General features: G+C 41.2%; 2 protein-coding genes across 8 annotated transcripts in view; one reads left to right on the forward strand and one right to left on the reverse strand.

Annotated features, from left to right (window-relative positions):
* The window catches only part of LOC103385342 (monocarboxylate transporter 2-like), a 28,292-nt gene extending 18,283 nt beyond the window's left edge, over nucleotides 1–10,009 (reverse strand). For 3 of the 7 annotated variants that reach the window (XM_025059033.1, XM_025059027.1, XM_025059031.1), the window contains exons 1-5: nucleotides 9,875–10,009; nucleotides 5,459–5,689; nucleotides 5,228–5,371; nucleotides 3,988–4,794; nucleotides 3,705–3,899 (exon numbers count right to left, since the gene is read on the reverse strand). In XM_025059033.1, the coding sequence (XP_024914801.1) occupies nucleotides 3,705–3,899; nucleotides 3,988–4,794; nucleotides 5,228–5,371; nucleotides 5,459–5,675 (1,363 nt within the window). In that variant the 5' untranslated portion in view covers nucleotides 5,676–5,689; nucleotides 9,875–10,009. Of the gene's footprint in view, nucleotides 1–250; nucleotides 1,536–3,704; nucleotides 3,900–3,987; nucleotides 4,795–5,227; nucleotides 5,372–5,458; nucleotides 5,690–5,876; nucleotides 6,508–6,567; nucleotides 8,546–9,874 lie in introns of those variants that run through there. The other 4 variants (XM_025059032.1, XM_025059030.1, XM_025059029.1 and 1 more) reach the window with 4 other exon arrangements.
* Nucleotides 6,743–16,215, forward strand: LOC103385341 (calcium-independent phospholipase A2-gamma-like). Its single transcript, XM_025059155.1, has 10 exons — nucleotides 6,743–6,801; nucleotides 9,854–10,061; nucleotides 11,834–13,228; nucleotides 13,681–13,833; nucleotides 13,936–14,093; nucleotides 14,364–14,458; nucleotides 14,581–14,752; nucleotides 14,854–14,911; nucleotides 15,102–15,296; nucleotides 15,376–16,215. Exons 1-10 carry the CDS (start codon nucleotides 6,743–6,745, stop codon nucleotides 15,832–15,834), a joined length of 2,952 nt encoding a protein of 983 aa, XP_024914923.1. The 3' UTR covers nucleotides 15,835–16,215.
* Nucleotides 16,216–17,459: the final 1,244 nt, after the last annotated feature.

The raw sequence follows: 17,459 nt of genomic DNA on the forward strand, positions 1-17,459 counted from the left end.
GTACTCTTGCCATACTTTTGGCATGGGAATGAGCCTTAATTTCCCGAACGGAACGCCCAAGGGATTAAAACAGTTCTACGAGTTCAGAGTTTATTTCCAGGTTGACGACAGCTTCTTGCCTAACCTTGAGTTTCAGTTACGACAACCGTGTTTTGTTGCCGGGTCGCTCCTGCAAGGATCTGCGCTTTTTCTTTACTCGTTTGTGACTACTAAAATCATTTACACAAGGATCTGCGCTTTTTCTTTACTCGTGCGTGACTACTATACCGTTCAACCCAAAAGCTAGCAATGGCTACTAATTTAGCTCAACGCTAAGCAGGAACATGAGCTGTGATATGTCAACAATCAAAGGAGTGGAAGTGTGTTGTCATTGGCAACGGTCAGTGTTAGTCTACGGACAAACATCCAGGTTCTTTTGGAGCTCCTTCTTCTTCTTCTTCTGAGTACACTTGTCCACAGAAACCGTATGTCTTATTCATAATGTTCTATCGACAACTGTGCCAGCAGGATGAACATTAATAATAAGCTCTCTGAGTGTTCTGTTCGATACCATCTTTCATCTCTTCTTCTCAGATTGCCCTCCGGGGGTTTCAGAGTGGAACTAAATCTAGAACATTCAGATGTTGAATGCCGTTGATGGAAATCTGATTTTAAAAATATCTTTGCAACATCGATGGTTTTACTCTCCATAAATACCGAGGGGACCGTGATCAATGTTGTGGCAGCTGTTTATGAAGGTTATTGATCTGAGGAGCGGGGCTTCTCTGTGTCCTGTGTTCAGCATGTGATCTGAGGAAGTCTTGTGATTCATCAGGTTCATATCCTGTCTCCAGAAGGTGCGACCGAGTCCTTGATAGACTGACGCGGCAATCGCTCCTCTGTCTGTTAGAACGTGTCAGCTGTTAGCCGCGTTAGCCATCACTGTTTGTTTAGGCTGTGGGATTTGTCATTAATACTCCACGTCCACAGGGCGGATGAAGGCAACTTTTATTCTCCGGTTCTCACATGACACCAACCCTCTGTCTGTGTCTCACTCAGTGTGAGTGGATAAAAAAGCTGTGAAGACAGATTAGTTCTGCTGCTGTGGCTAAAGAAGATTACCAGAGATTATTAACAAACACGCCAGTTTAGACAGACAGCTTCACATCCTCGCTTCTCTCCCGCAGACGTCCAAAGCTGGTGGTTGAAACGGAATGGCAGATGCAGCCGCTCCGACCGGCAGCATGGTTTAAACATCACATCTCAGCATGACTGCAGTCTGAGCAGGAGTTGGACAGAGAGCAGCGAGGATTCAATCTTCCTGCTCCCAATTAAAGTCAGATTTACTGACATCAGTCACAGTTCATCACAGTGATTATGCACAAGCTGTTCACTGTGGAGATGATAGAGCTTCTGGGATTGGCTGCTGATTGAAAGTCCTGCGTCTCTCACTCAGTGTCCACTCATTAGTCTGTCTCTTTTAGCGCAACACACTCCGCGTTACCTGTCGTTTAAAATTTGATTCGGAATAAGGAATCCATCAAACCTGGGGGATTCTGTAAGACAAAATTTTGGTTTCAAGTCGGGCTGGGCAAGTCAACGTGTCATCATCGCAGTGAGGCGTGGATTTTTTTTTTCTGAGTTAACAATTTATTTCATCACTACTAATAATGTAATCTACTGACAACAACCAATTATAGTAAAATAAATACCACAGCATTTTATTAATAAATATATGTATGAATATATGATTAACACAGAAAATGATCATATCTTGCTGTAAGGCAAAGGCTCTAACCCCTTTATCCACTGTGTTGTCTGAATGATAGATATAGATATATATCCATATTTTTGCGCAAATTACAGGAGTTTACATGAATTTTTTTTTTCACATGAAGCAGTTTTTATTATCGTGTCCTAGATGAATACACACCACATCTCATTTAGCAAGAAATAAACAGTTCTAAGCATCACTCATCTACACAATAGTCAAGAATTAGTTCCACATCAACCTCAGGTTACAGTAGTTCCCAAACTTTCACTGCAGCGCCCCCTAACCCCCCACCCCCTGAACAGACCTATATTTCCTAAATTTAACAAACAATGTAGTTAAAGATAATGAGCCTCAGAAATGATCTTCCTGTAAAAAACAAAACACCGTGACTTCACCACGGTGTCACGTCGGTGTCTGATGAAATGTTACTCGGTTAAATTTTTCACTAAAGTTCAACCAGGATTAACCCAGGAGTCCACCAACCTATAAACCTTATAGGACTTATCACATCTTCACATCTCTGACGATTATAAATGATCTATTGATTTCCTGCATAAGCAATTCTCCTCCATCTGAAACAGGGACTCGATGCACGGCTGGCAGAGACGTGATAAGGACAAATCATTCAAACCTGTGTTTGTGACAAAACAACATTCAGACGAATGCATTAACTGAGGTTTTATGTCAGCTGCTAAAGGCCTGGGACCGAGGCGCTGTCATCTAAAAAAATAAAGTTTGACCTTTGGTGAAATAATGTGACCCTGGAACGAGATCTCACCTCGAACCTGTCTCTGCAGACGTCCCACATACAGTATGTCACAAAGTCAGTCAGTTGAAGTCAGTGGTTCCCAATGTAAAAGGCACAATTATAGAGGCAGGGCGGGGGTTGGGGTTGGAGTGTGAGGGGGCGCTGTTGCTTTGGGAATTGACACAGATTGGTTGTTTTAGGAAGGTTTCGACAACAAACATAGGCCTATCCCTATCTACCAATGGTGGGGGGGGACGGGGGCTCAGAAAAGTTTGGGACAAAATATTAATCAGACAATCAATCAATAAGACAAATAAATGGGGGTGGGGTGGGGGGGCTCAGAAAAGATTGGGACAAAATATTAATCAGACAATAAATCAATAAGACAAATAAAAAACGTGACTGAAATGTGTTCCCTCCATGTTTTTTGGGAATACAACATTTATGTACAAATACATTTCACTCATCTGTTTATCCATACATCCACGCACGTTAAACTGCAAAACATCCTGGAAACCCGCCGGCATCATCGACTCCTGTTTCCCTGTGTCGTCTAGGTTTCCCTCATGACCTTTAACCCCCGTTTGACCCTTGATCCACGGCAGAGGATGCAGTTGATGTATGGTGATGATTTTTAAAATTCTGACAGCAGCGATCGAACATGTAATACTGAGTCATTTAATAATACAAATGTATTTGACTGAGTTAGTTGTTAGTAGATATTGTAATGTATATAGTCAGGTATAAATATGTTGAAAGTATGAGGTGAACTGTGGGAATGTTTATTATTTTGATGATATCATTTCATTGACGATGGCCACAGCTGCAGTGCTGCTATATAAAAATGGACTTGTTGCTCTTTGAACAGTTCTCACATGGTGGTAACCAGTGCCATCTAGTGGTCAAATGTAATAAACTGTTTTAATGATATCTCTGGCCAGTTAAATTAACAGAAATGTAACTCATTAGTTCATTAAGCCATTCTAATAACTGGAGTGAGACACACGCGAGTATTTATGATCTACAATAGTCTTCTAACACTGAAAAATAAAATTGTACAAACAAGAACTACTACGGATATATAGTTGAGGTCAAATGAGTAAAAAAAAAATCTCATTAAGAGATAAAGAAAAAAAAAAGTTTAGCTTAAATTTTATGAATGCTGTTTTATTCATCCATCAGCTTCATACGCTACTTTGTCACCTGGGCTCGGTTTGAGTTCCACCTCCTCCTCCTCAGGGGTCCTGGTTTCCACAGAGGCGCTCTTGTCCTTCTCCTCCTCCAGTTTCTTGTAGTTGTAGTAGTGCATGATGAAGAAGAACAGACCACAACCTACCAGGATGATACCGCACATATAGAACAAGTACTTGTAGTCGCCGAGGGAGTCCACCAGGGCTCCTGGAAGACACAACAAGTCACAATTAAATCACGGTGATTTTTTTGTTTTTTTTTCAAATTTACCGACACGTGGTGTCGATTTACCAACCGCAGATCGGAGGTCCGAGAAGAACCGGTCCGCACTCGATGATGGTGACGAGTCCGACTGCGGTGGAGAAACGCTGCGCTCCGATGAGGTCCATCAGAGTTTCAAAGAGAAGAGCACAAAGCATCCCAAAAGCGATACCAAAAAACACTGTATAAACAATCAGGCCTGCGTGGCCCTGGGCCAGAGGGCACAGGAGGTGACAGACGCCGTTGAACAACACGGCGAAGCTGAAGAAGTACTGGATCTTCGGCCGGATCCACTTGGTGTTCCCGAGGAAGCCGGTTGATGGTCTGACAAACATATCCACCACAGCAAAAATGGAGAGCAGTAAAGCTGAGGAATATTCATCAATCCCCTGGTGCCGGGCGTAGGGTGCCAGGAATACCACAGGTGCGAAAAGGCCGAAAAACATGACGCAGTTTCCGATGAGGTAAATGAGGAACCCTCGGTGTCGGAAGAGTGACACGTCGACGAATCTTTTCAAACAGCCCTCGCTCTTGGTCTCGTCCTGCTTTTCCTCAGAGACCTCGCCGTTCGGTGGTGCAGTCTTTGGTATGGGTTTGATGTTCTTGTTGACAGGTCTCATCAGAGCTCCGGCCACGCAGCAGTTCATAACGATGGCTCCCAGGATGAGAAAGCTCCCTCTCCAGCCAAAAGAGTCAAACAGAAACTGATTCAGAGGAGCCAGAGTGAACAGAACGACCGGACTTCCTGTCATGGCCAGCCCGTTGGCCAGCGGCCTTTTGACCAGGAAGTAGGACCCTACGATTGTCAAGGACGGCTGCAGGTTCAAGGCCAGGCCCAAACCTGGGACAGAAATGAATTGGTATTATTTGGTCTTGACACAAAGTTCGACGAGAATACGAAGTAAATTAAAGTTCAAGGCTGGATGTACCACTTCTGGTTACTATGCTACTATGTAATGTGGCTGTGTACTCCCCCCCACCCCCCCCGTACTACTGCGCTGCTACAGTCATTCCATGATATTTAGAGACATTCTTTTGTAAATACTACATTACTGCAGTACTATGCTCAGCCTTATCTCTTACAACCACTGGGTGACGGATTAAGTTTAAAGTCTGACATTGTTCTGTGTTCATTGTGACGGAGGTCACTTTGTAAAAACGTCATAACTGCACAACGCAGCGCGGACGCGACTGTCCGACTGCAGGGAAATGACCAGAATACGTCAAACATTTAAAAAAAAAACACTTCATACTGAACTGATTTCTTCATTTACCTCCAATGACTCCAACACACAGATACAGATGTACGATAGAAGTGCCAAAAGATGCTAGTATCATGCCAGCACTGACCATCAGCCCCCCCACCATGACCACTGGACGGCTGCCATAGCGGTTGACCAGTATACTAGCGATAGGGCCTGCACACAAAAACAAACAACTGTCACTTACATTTTTTTTTATTATCAGAAACTCAACGAAATGCAGCAACGGCGGTCGGCACTGACCTGCGGCGTACATCGTAGCGAGCATGACTGAGGAAACCCACGCAATCTGACTGTAGGAAACAGAGAAATATGCCTGGATTTCCTTGAAGTACACGGTCAGGGACTTGGGAAAGGCGTAGGAGAAGCCTATAGAGATGAAAGCACCCAACACCACAGCCCACCCCCAGCCCCCGTCGGGTGGGACGTAGTCCAGTTTGGACGCTGCGGCAGGAGGCATGACCGGATCACTGTCTGCAAAAAGTAAAAACAGGAGAAAAAGAAAAAAAAAAGGTGTCAAGAAGTGGAGGTAGTAGAGGTGGTGGCCAGGAGGTTAAGGAACAGGACCTGTGTCCAGAAGGTCACAGGTTTGAATCTACCAGCCACCGCGTGGCGCTGTTCCCACACACTGCTCATCTTGAGCTGCCCTCTACTCACTCACCTTGGACGGGTTAAAGGCGGAGATCCGACAACGTTTCGTTGTGAGCAGTGCAATGACAACAGATCACTTTCATTTCACATGTCAAGACAATGAGACATAGAATGAAGTACCAGAAAATCAAGTCTGCATAGCACAGCAGCTCCGCTCTCCACAGCTATGAAGAGGAGTTTCTGACAGACGGCGTTGTTGATGTGCTCTGGGCGTGGCCACTTCACCCATTAAAGGATTTCCCACGGCCAAGGTCTTCAAGGCCTTTTATTACTTTAGGTGCACAGAAATATTCTGACTAAATTTAAACTAAGGTTACACTAAAAGGAAGCACAAGGATTAGGATTACTGTATATTTATATAATAGTTCATGTTAGGGTAAAGAGCCAGGAGATGCATCAAGTCTGGGCGAAAAGCTACAAACCCAAAAATCAGTGAGTGTGTGAATGTGTGATTCAGGTATAGCTATACTTGTGGGGACATTTGCCTTGTTATGGAGACGCTTTTTCAGGTCCCCATTAAGAAATAAAGTATTTGGAGGTTTAAGATTTAGTTTGGACGGGGTTAGAATTAAGGATTAAGATTAGGTAAACATTTGTAGTGGTTAGGGTTAGAAAATGCATTATGACTACTGTGGGTCCTCACAATGCATAAAAAAAAACATAACACTGTGTGTGTGTTTTTGTGTGTGTGTCACACTTACATATTCAGGTTGTAAAAGAATGAAAAAAAAATAATCTCCTCTGTGTCCAGCCTTCACCTTCACTTCAGTTACATTCATTAAGTGGAAACGAACAGGCGACATTCGCCGCTGCACTACAGTGCTGTCAGACTTAGAGAAAGGCTTTATCCAAACTCATCAAAGCAAGGCTAAAACAATGGGTTGTGGGCTGGCCAAGGCTGAAGGCAACGAGAGGAAGACAAAAGGTTTCAGCAGGTCAGGGTTGTGGTAGTGCAGGCTAATCCCATTAACAATGCTGCCAGTGAGACATAACAGTTTGGGTCGAGGGGACACAGAGAGACTGAGTACAGACACTTAAGTACTCTTTGAAGGAAGAGTAAAACTATTGTGAGATAATTAGAAGAAGAAGACGAAGAAAAAACTTGGCCAATCAAGGTTCTTGATCACAAAGATGAAACCACTGTGTGGAAACAGACTTAAACTAATAAAGCCAACAAAGCCAGGAAAACGATGTACTATGTATGTACTACATCAGTATCATTGGTCCTGCTATCAAAGGAACCCAGGTACTGATAGTAAACCTAATCATTCAGGAAGACTCATATCCCTGCATGTCTTTATTACAGTATAAGGCTATAAAATAAACTATAATTACTCTTATGTTGCCTTTGGCCTAACGACAACCGCTGCACATACAATATTCCATTTTTCACAAACAAAATGGTTTCCCAAAGGTTTATGTCATTAAATACTCACACTTAACTTACTCTGTGTAAAACCTGGGCCCGTTTAGTTGAACACAGCATTGATAAACTGTCAGGAATTGAAAAAAGAAACACCCATAGACCCTTGAACGTCTCTGACTTTCCTCAAAACGTTTCTCACTTTTTGAGTTTTTACAGTAATCTGCTGCCATCTGGTGGAAGAGTACTTGCTTTTTCAGCCTGTTACTGCAATACAGACAACAAAAGATATTATTTGGAGTAAATTTTTCTCACAGCAGTTTTGTGAAAATGCATAACTTTCCACAACACCCCCTGTGATTTAAAAAAAAAAAATTTTAAAGTACAAAACAGCTCTCAGGTTTCCATGGTCAGAACTTCAAGGGCATGGATTGCCCCACGTCTTTGCCTGTAAATAGTTTGTGGTCTAATAATAGAGGCTGTGTATGGGACATGATGTGACATATGTCTGTATTATTTAGTTTATTACCCATGTGTCACAACTACTGTATCAGGTAACAATAACAAGAGCCAACACCTGCTTGTTTTTACTAAAGACACTGTTTGATACAATAATTTCTAACAGTTTTCTGGGTAATTTTGTTGGTTTGTTTTTTGCTTTAGTTCCACAGCCTCTCTTGTCTCTGACTCTGTGGCTCTAAAGGTGCGCTCATTGACTTTAAAAAAAACAAACAAACAAAAACAAACAGACTGATGCTGCCGCTGGGCATCGTTCACACCTATTTACTCTATAGAAACACATTCTTTGACTTTGAGTGCATCTTAAGGACGGTTCAGCGTTTCGAGCTTCACAGACTTTCTCATGCAAATATCAAAGAAGGGCAAACCTGAAATTCCATACAACACAGGGGCCGGCCAACAATGCAAGGAAAACAACCCTGAACAGAAGAGGTCAGAGCCTCCACCTAAACCACCTGCTGAGCTGCACTTTCATCCTTCAGACCGTAGCCCTAGAACAACATATACATACTATCAGTACCACGTCATGTCATTGGAACAGAGCAGGATACGATCAGATCATGAGAATCTTTAGTTGGCCTTGTGTTTTACACTCATAATACTTTCTGTAATGACCAAGCGAAAACAGTTGTAGTATCTCCTCCCAAATATCTTCAAGTCATGGCTCGAAAGATTGGATAATAGTGATATAAAAAGATGGTTATTACACACTTTTCTTCACGAAAATGCAAAATATCCTGCAACACAACAGACAGTTCCACATTCAGTAGTATTCAGAATACTGTAAAGTACCAAACAAAAAATTAAATTATACATTTTAATAGTAATATTAAAAAAAACAGTCTTAAAAATAATACATTAATTGCTGCATATTTACTGTAACCTTTTTGTATATTAACTTGTCACAAAGTTAAAAAAAAAATCAAATACTGATGAAACAGTGCTCCATTTTATGTCTTTGTTTTTAAACAACTAAAAATACTTTGTACTGGTTAAGGAGTATATATATTGTTTTAAAAAAAAGCACCTATGTTAGGTGTTTTTTTTTAACCTTTACTGGAAAATAAATAGAAATTGGTAATATATAACATGACTGCAAAAAGATCCATAACTTTTTTCACTATTGTCTCAGCCACCAGAAATGCTAACAGGTTCTTTTTTTTCTCCTTTTCTTTAAGTTTATGGAGTCACTGGGTGTAAAGGTTGCTAAGCAGCTTATCAGTGGAATTTAGCCTGAATGTCTTTGGTTGCCTTTTAAGTGCCAGTAGAACAAAAGCAAAAACACTAGAGCTAAAGTAGGTTTGGTCCAATCTGGCAACCCAAAATAAAAGTACGCGTGAATAACTTTTTAACGTATCAACTGTTGTGAACCACAGTGTATTGAACGTCCATATAATGTGTCCGAGACGTGACTCAGTTCAGTAAGACGAACACAGTGATGGAAACGATCGATTTAGAAAAGTTTGAGTCAAGTTACCCCCAAAACTCACAGTTAACAGTTGGAGAAACGCCGCTTCACACCCCTCACGACATTTCTCCACTGTTACGCGCAGTTAACAAAGAGTCGGTGCAACGGCAACGAAATGCAAAAAGCACCGCGTGCACAGTCACGTGTCTTCGCCCGGAACATTTCGACTTTATTTTGCGACGCGTAGTTTCATTGACACCCACAGCGGCAGAAGCGGCGGCGGCGGCTTGTCCCGTCAGTCTGCACGACAGGACTGCTCTGTTGAACGTCAGCCCTTAGGGTACCTTGCGAGCATTAACATAATGCCGTCACTAACGTATCCTCAGTATCATCACCACCCTAATGTCTGAAATGGCAACACAGCCTTTCTCTCAATCTTAGTTAAGTTTAGAGGAATAAAGACAAATGTCATGGGATGAAAGGGGAAGTTCTGGGGGGGAAGAAGCTGCACATTTCCAAATGTACTACATTACAGTATTAAGTAATTCTTCAAATCTTTGTTTCCCTGTTGTTAAAAAATAAAGCTCTAACTAAAGTTGTAGTATAACAAGATTCAAAAAAAGAAGAAGGTTGGATCATTTTTGGGAATAAATGATATAAATAAAATAAAGGTGTCAATTTTTTATTTTTTTAAAAGACTATTTAAAGTCACACATACGGTTATATCTGCTCGCCTGTTCCAAACGTGGAATCCCGGTATCTGCTGTCACGTGTGGCGCTGTTGTCCTTGTTTGACTGGGTCACTTCACGGTTCTAGCTCGACGAGCGATCGTTTATGGACAAACTCTTCACCATCTTTGCCAAAGATTGCTCAAAGTGGACGAGGACAAGGATTAAACAACTGGGTAAAGTTAAGAGAAAACACATTAACCTTTGACCACACGGGGAAGGAACACATTCTGTTTGTTGTTGAAGTTAACAAGGTTATTTTTTTAAAATAATAATAATAAAAAATAATAGATAAACGACCACATGGTTAAAGTTTGATTCATCAGATTAAAAGTTCTCTTATGTTCTAATAACTTATCTACAGTCTGTGTATAATGTCATGTTGCAATCCACTAACAAGGTTCCCACAGTTAATTATTAATCCAAAAGTAATATTTAATATATAACACACATAAGTGTGTCTCCTTAATGGCACCCTTCATGGGATTAACCATTATTTATTAGTTAAGTTACAGGCTACAGTTTTATATATTTCACTTCAACATTGCTCTGCAGTACGAGAGAAACTTATGGCAGAAAAAAAGTACTTAGAAGTATTTATAATATCAGACTTTCACCTGAATTCATAAATGATAAGAAAGGAAAGAAAAACAAACCATAATCAATATTAACCCTAAATTTGTTTAGATCGAAAAGTATGTAGTGAAGACCATACACTTTCAATGGGGTTTTTTTTTTCTGAAAAGCAGGTACAAAAAACCACCACTAGACGTCTCTGTAATTCCCAAATAAGAGTATGAAGTATGAATGAAAAATCTCTTTTCAAATTAGGAACCGTGGTTACTTAGTTTAAAAAATTTAACTTGTGGTTTACAGTCTTTGAAGCTCTACTGTACAAAACGTGTATTTGCTCATCATTATCTTTGTTATTGAAAGTACACGAGTGCTTGTGTACAGTATACTGTACGCTGTGTAGGCTGGAACCTTGAAAAGTGTTTAAGGATGTAAATATTTCATATTTATTCTAACATATCTGAACTATTTGATCCAAATCAGTTTAACTTCGTTCTCTGTTTATTTAAAGGGCAAGTGCACACTTTAGATGCTAGTGTGCTAACAGCTAACAGCAACTGTCACAATGCTAATTTTAGAGCTGCACTTCCACCATGGGCAGTCAGCAGTCACAGCACATGACCCCCCAGCATGTGTGGTCTTTCGTGTCATTGGTCAACCAGGTCCACCCCTTAGCTCATCTCAGCCAATAAAATGACAGCACTGCACAACAGGACATGAAAACAAATCAGGAGTCAAAACACAGCATTCTCCTTCCAAACATGTCAGCAGTGACATGAGCACATTTTAGAGGACAGATAAATGTTAAAATGAAGAGGATTGGTTGAGAAAGAAGAGACTCAGAGTTGAGTTTAAGGTAAATCTCCAGTGAATCCTTTTACCTTCTGGATATTTATGTTCTGTCACGGTCAGCAGAGCTTCACTCAGTAAGCCACTTAGGTTCATGACCTTGCCTACGATAGTGAAAAACAACACGGTATATGTTGGCCTTCTTATAGCTGCACACCTGTTTTATCAATATTACAATTATTGTTGATGTTCTTGGTGCACAACTGAAATACTTTAGTATCATTCTGTTTATAATGTCCAAGGAAAATGTTACACTTTTTGTCATTCATTCTGCCCTTGTTGATGTTTTTTACCTGTCTTTACAATGTGCAGTGAAATTGACTTTCTAATGATGGGATTAATAAAGTACATCTATCTTTCTATTCAGACGTTATTTGACTCCTGTTTGTGAGCCACAGAATGTACAGGTTAATCCCAGTAATTAATTGTTAACATATGAATCAGATCAAATATTTTTAAGCATAAGCTGCCCGGCTTGTTTTTTATTTTTATTTATTTTTCCTTTTTAATTATTTTTTTTCTTTAGATCCTGCTCCGGACCAAATCTGGTTCAAATGTGACACTGACAAACTACACGTCAGTACATCCACGTTCCAACCTCACTACCAACATGTGTTCAAGGTCTGTTAACAGGACTCTACCATCGTACTGCAAAATTAGGTATTTGATGAGCCTTCTCAGAAGACATCATCACCTGGCCAGACACAGATGTTCACAGCTGTCACACCTTCCCAGATATTCAAGAAGAGACATTTTAAAAAATTTAAACCAAAATGACAAACAGGCCGAGTGTTTCCTCCCGCTCAGAGACTTCAGTCAAGGAAGGATGTATCTCCAGGACGTCCGATTTTATTCGTCCTCTAACAGGGATGTCTTTAAGCCACAGCCTCCCATTGGGATCGTAGAGGAGTCTCGGAGAGGCTTTGATTGGAAATCTCTCGGAGGAAGTTTTGGTCAGTTGTCCGCACACATTAATCATTACTTTAAGAAGAAAGACAATGTGGCTGTAGCTGAAAAGCCTCGTTTGGATCTACCTCCAGAACATCCCGTGACGTCACATACACACGGACGATACCGGAGAAAAGTCCGAGAGAAGAATACATCTGAGGACAAAGTTACTGCACAGGTCCATACACATGAAGTACAACAGGAGACTAAAGATGAACACCAATCAAACCCAGAGATACCCAGACTACAGTTGTTCCACATCAGCTCCTTTGCGAACAGATTTGGCGAGAGTTACACTTACGTCGCCAATCACATAAACTCTGTCTTTTCCAAGAGTTTGTCGTTGCAGAACGATGAGTCTTCCACAAAAGGAGTACACAGAGGACGGAAGAGAAGAATAGTTTCTAACTCTTACAGTGTTTCCTCTGAAGATGATAAGAAATCCCAGGTGAAGTCAGTCAGTACTGTTGAATCTAACGACCCCGCCGCCAGACGCTGGGACGAGACCTACCGACACTTTGCAAAGCACATCAACAAATACTTTGGTGCCAAGGTCACGGATGAAATTCACAACAAAACACATCAACTTCCTGTGAAGGATTACACTTTGAAATCAACAACACAACCAACCTCGCAAACCACCGGTGCTACGTCAAACACGAGGCAACAAGACTCCGTCTCCCAGGAGAAGGGAGGCCTTTTCCACAGCAGCCAAATAACTGACTTTGCAGAGAACTACCTCCAAATGGCCAGTCACATCAATCAGTATTTTAAGGGCCAAAATGCCTCCGATGGAGACACCGATGCTGTACATTCTACCTCTGAAAGACCGAAACCCAAATCTATCATGGATTGCCTCCGAAACCCGACCAGTGCCATCCCAGACTTCTTAGGTTTTTACATGAATCCCTCGTCCAAGACGAGTAAATACAAAAGCGCTGTGACTTCAACAGGTGCAAAAGTGAATAAAAAGGTAAGTTCATGAGTAAATAATCAGGTATTCAAATGCTACTACTTTCAGGAGAACTGTGATTGATTCATCACATGGCTCTGATGTCTCAAAGAGCTGTCACTAAAAATACGTCAGAGAACGTTTAATCCGACACATCCAGAACTGTCTGCTTATTGAGAAGAATAGTAAAAACATCATAGCTAGCTCAGATACAGTACGTTCAAAAGTGGAAGCTATCAACCTATGGGGCGCTTTGATCCAGTAATGAACCTGCTCTGTTCCATGACTGTCAAACAAATTCAATAACAAATTCACTGATGTATTTTCTTTAACTGACCTCCTAGGATGCTAGAACCGAATGGCATTTGTCCCCTTATATACAGTCTATAAGCCTAATATATATATTGAATGTACAGGCTGTTAGTGAAGCCTGAAATATAAAATGTTAGTAATGATGTCACTTTTTCTGGAAGCTTGTCCTAAGTGGGAGACCAGTGGAAGAAACCACAGGCAGGCTGATTGACAGTCTGTGCCTGGCCTCCTCTCCAGGAGCTCTGGTCGCCAGTGTTGAAGCACTGAATGAACACCTCATCTGTTACCCATGGTGCAAAGCCTTAATGTGGCAGGTCTGTTGGAAGTGAAAACAAAAAACAAAACAGAACAGATTTATAAAAGTATTTAAAAGTTGTTTCAAGCCTAAGAGTTCTTTCAGATGTTTCTGTTTTCAGGGGAAAACGGCAGGGATGCTGGGGAAAATGCGGCGAACACACAGAGAAGACCATTTGCTTCAGAGCACCTTGAGAGAAACACTGGCTCTGATTGGCTATGTGGATCCAGTCAAGGGACGTGGCATAAGAGTACTATCTATTGATGGTGGTGGTACAAGGTAACGCATTTTAAAAAATTTGATTTTGTTCTGTGCAATCCAGAGATATAGAACAGCAACTGTGGGTTATAAGGATCTGTGGTTGCTGATAAACCCAGTAGGTGGCAGTAAAATTCAGATTTTGAATTATATGTACTGTATGTATGCCATCGACATGCTAGTTGCTAGCTCATCACATTCATGTCTGTTATATGCTACTTAATAGCATCGGATTAACACTTTTACCAAACGATGTGTGTATTTTAAATATTTCCACCTTTTTTTTTTCAGAGGTATCGTGCCCCTGCAGGTGTTAAAGCTACTGGAAATTGAGACTGGAAAAAAGATCCACCAGCTGTTTGACTATATATGCGGCGTGAGCACAGGTAACACAAAACAGCTAAAAATAAATTAAAAAAATATATATATATATATACTGCATATACTATTTACTTTTTTAATCTGTGGCTGATTTTTCCGGGGCGTTCTGTGTGTGCATTTATTTAAGGTGCCATTTTAGCCTTCATGCTGGGTCTGGCCCATTTTTCTCTGGAGGAATGTGGTGACATGTATCGACGGTTTGGATCTGAGGTTTTTCGGCAAAACCCGCTGGTTGGAACGGTACAAATGGGCTGGAGTCACTCCTACTACAAAACTGAGACCTGGGAAACAATATTACAGTATGTACTCAAAGAATATCTGCTGCTTACAAATCACATATATAATAAAAACAATGAAATAATTCCTGATTAAAAACCTTTTGCTTTTACATCCTGTTCAGAGAGAAGCTGGGAAATCAGCTTCTAATTAAAACAGCCAGAGACCAGTTCAGTCCTAAGGTGAAAAGCACTGGTTGAATCACTCATTTCTTGTCATTATAATCCACCTCTGCAGCAAATAAAAAAATTACAGCTGCTGCAGGAGAGCGACCCCTCTTGGATATATGACTAATAGCAGCACATTTAGAGTTGCAGGTCACTGGTGCGTGAGCCGAGGTCAAGAATGACAGAATGTCTGCTGTTTCCTCAGGTGTCAGCAGTAAGTGCAGTGGTAAACTGGGGCACCAGTCCAAAGGCTTTTGTCTTCCGTAACTACAACCACAAGCCCGGCTCGCTCAGCCGCTACGCAGGAAGCTCGGCCTTCCAGATGTGGCAGGCAGTGAGGGCCTCCTCTGCAGCACCAGGCTACTTTCAAGAGTTCCCCCTGCAAAGTGATATTCATCAGGTACAAGCTAATGCTATTTTTGTACCTATTTTTTTTAAGGAATTGATGGATTTTGACCCTGTGCCTGAAACCCCTGTAGGACGGAGGCATTCTCCTGAACAACCCGTGTGCCTTGGCTGTCCATGAAAGCCGTCTGTTGTGGCCCAACCAGCCCTTCCAGTGCGTGCTGTCCCTTGGCACCGGCCGCTATGATAATGCAAAAAAGGGCCCTGTCACATCCACCAGCCTGAGGGCCAAAATCAGCAACCTGATCTGCAGCGCCACAGACACCGAAGGCGTTCACACCCTTTTGGACGACCTGCTCCCCCCAGATGTCTACTTCCGATTGAACCCAATGCTGAGCACCCTGGTCTCCCTGGACGAGAGCCGGCCAGGAGCTCTGGAGCAGCTGCATAAAGACACCAAGACCTACCTCGAGAGAAATCATCCCAAACTGTCCAGACTCTGTTTGGTGCTTGGAGCAGAGAGGTCAGCCGTGAACAGATCGACAGACTGGATGAGTGAGAGAGTGTGGGAGATGAAACAGAGATGGATGTGAACCAAAGGTCCAATTTACAAAAACCTACATCGTGTTAGTGTGACACCAGTTTGGTTTTCCCTATTGATATTATAACAAAATATTTGTCCCCTCAAGTGTCATCAGTAAAACCAATATTAAAATACAGCAGTACAGGTGTACCCTGTGGTACATGAGAAAGAAAATGTATTTTTAATAATTACTTTCAGTCTTTTTGGTGGTATTTAACTGAATCCAACGAACCAATCCAAATGAGAATCAAACTCCCCCACATACCACTAGAGGATGCCCAAGTCAAACAGCGAAATATCTCAGAGAATACCATTGTTAACTGTTACCCTTAGGTCCATACCTAGGGGTAAAAGTTAGCATTGTTGTACCTATCTTTTTTGTTGTTGTATCATTTCACAGCGAAATATCTCAGAGAATACCATTAACTTTTACCCCATGGTCCATACCTAGGGGTAAAAGTTAACATTGTTGTACCTACCTTTTTTTTGTTGTTGTATCATTTAATTTAATTATTGATGGAACTGGGACAAACAGGCACATTAAAGAAGTAGCATGAACTTTGTTTTTCAACTTGTTGCTCTAAAGGAAATTCTATCGTGTTGCACCAAAATATAAGCTTTTTAGAGTACAACTGGTTGCTCTAAAGGAAATTCTATTGTGTTGCACCAAAATATAAGCTTGTTTCCTGTGATATTTATGAATGCAATACAGGTTAAATGCACATTTAAAATAGACTAATGTTTAAATACCTTTATATTTATTACGACTCGTCATTGACTTTCAAATAAAATTGTTACCTAAATTGACTTTACTTTTCCTGCATTCCGTTGGGTTGGGCAGATATTTTATCAATGACAGGGAAGCCCACATACAGTCACATGTGATCTGCTCAATCCCCTCCCCTGAAGCTGTGCTCTCCCGGTTCACAATAGACTGACTTTCCTCCAGACAGTGTCAGCTTTGTGAAGGATAGTGTGTGTTCGTGCCAGCCAGAGTGAAGACACAAGGTCAGTAACCCTCTCGCTTCCAGCACGCTGGAAATACAACATGAAAAAAAAAAAAATTTGGCAAGACAGATGGACTGTATCAGTATTGTGGTAAGATAACACATGAAATGAGACCCAGAGCATAATTTACCAATTTTCACACAATATGACTTGGTTCTATGTCCATGTTCCAGACTTCACCAAAGAGTTATTCCAAATTAAGCACTGCTAGTAACTATGCTGAAGTGAAGATGTTACTATGAAACATCAGTTGTACAGGAGGGGTAAGATGTTACTATGAAACATCAGTTGTAGATATCCTTCTTTGACTAAGGACAAAGAAGAGAAAAAAAACTCTCCGAGGTAGGAAAACTTACGACAACCAAGAACAGAATCAGGATAAAACCATTTATGGTCTTTGGGAAGATACACCTTACTAGTTAAGGTTAGGATATGAATGATGTCGTGGTGTAAAATGAGAAGAGGGCTGGTCTGAAACTGTATATACTGTACTGGAAGTAAACATGGCATTGTTGCGTTTTTCCTTGTCAGACATTTACAAAGTAAATTACTGAAGAATTTCAGAGACATTCATGTTGAAGGAGGTAAATGTCTTAAGACATTTTCCACACAATTACGTCTGTAAGG

Source organism: Cynoglossus semilaevis, chromosome 10 (assembly GCF_000523025.1).
Source record: "Cynoglossus semilaevis isolate Cse_v1.0 chromosome 10, Cse_v1.0, whole genome shotgun sequence".
Lineage (NCBI taxonomy): Eukaryota > Metazoa > Chordata > Actinopteri > Pleuronectiformes > Cynoglossidae > Cynoglossus > Cynoglossus semilaevis.

Coding starts and splice junctions, on each gene's coding strand:
- LOC103385341 (XM_025059155.1), top strand. CDS start 6,743: ATGGGTTGTGGGCTGGCCAAGGCTGAAGGCAACGAGAGGAAGACAAAA. Junction 6,802..9,853: donor AAGACAAAAGGTTTCAGCAG/GTCAGGGTTGTG, acceptor TTTTTTTAAAAG/ACTATTTAAAGTCACACATA. Junction 15,297..15,375: donor TGCAAAGTGATATTCATCAG/GTACAAGCTAAT, acceptor AAACCCCTGTAG/GACGGAGGCATTCTCCTGAA.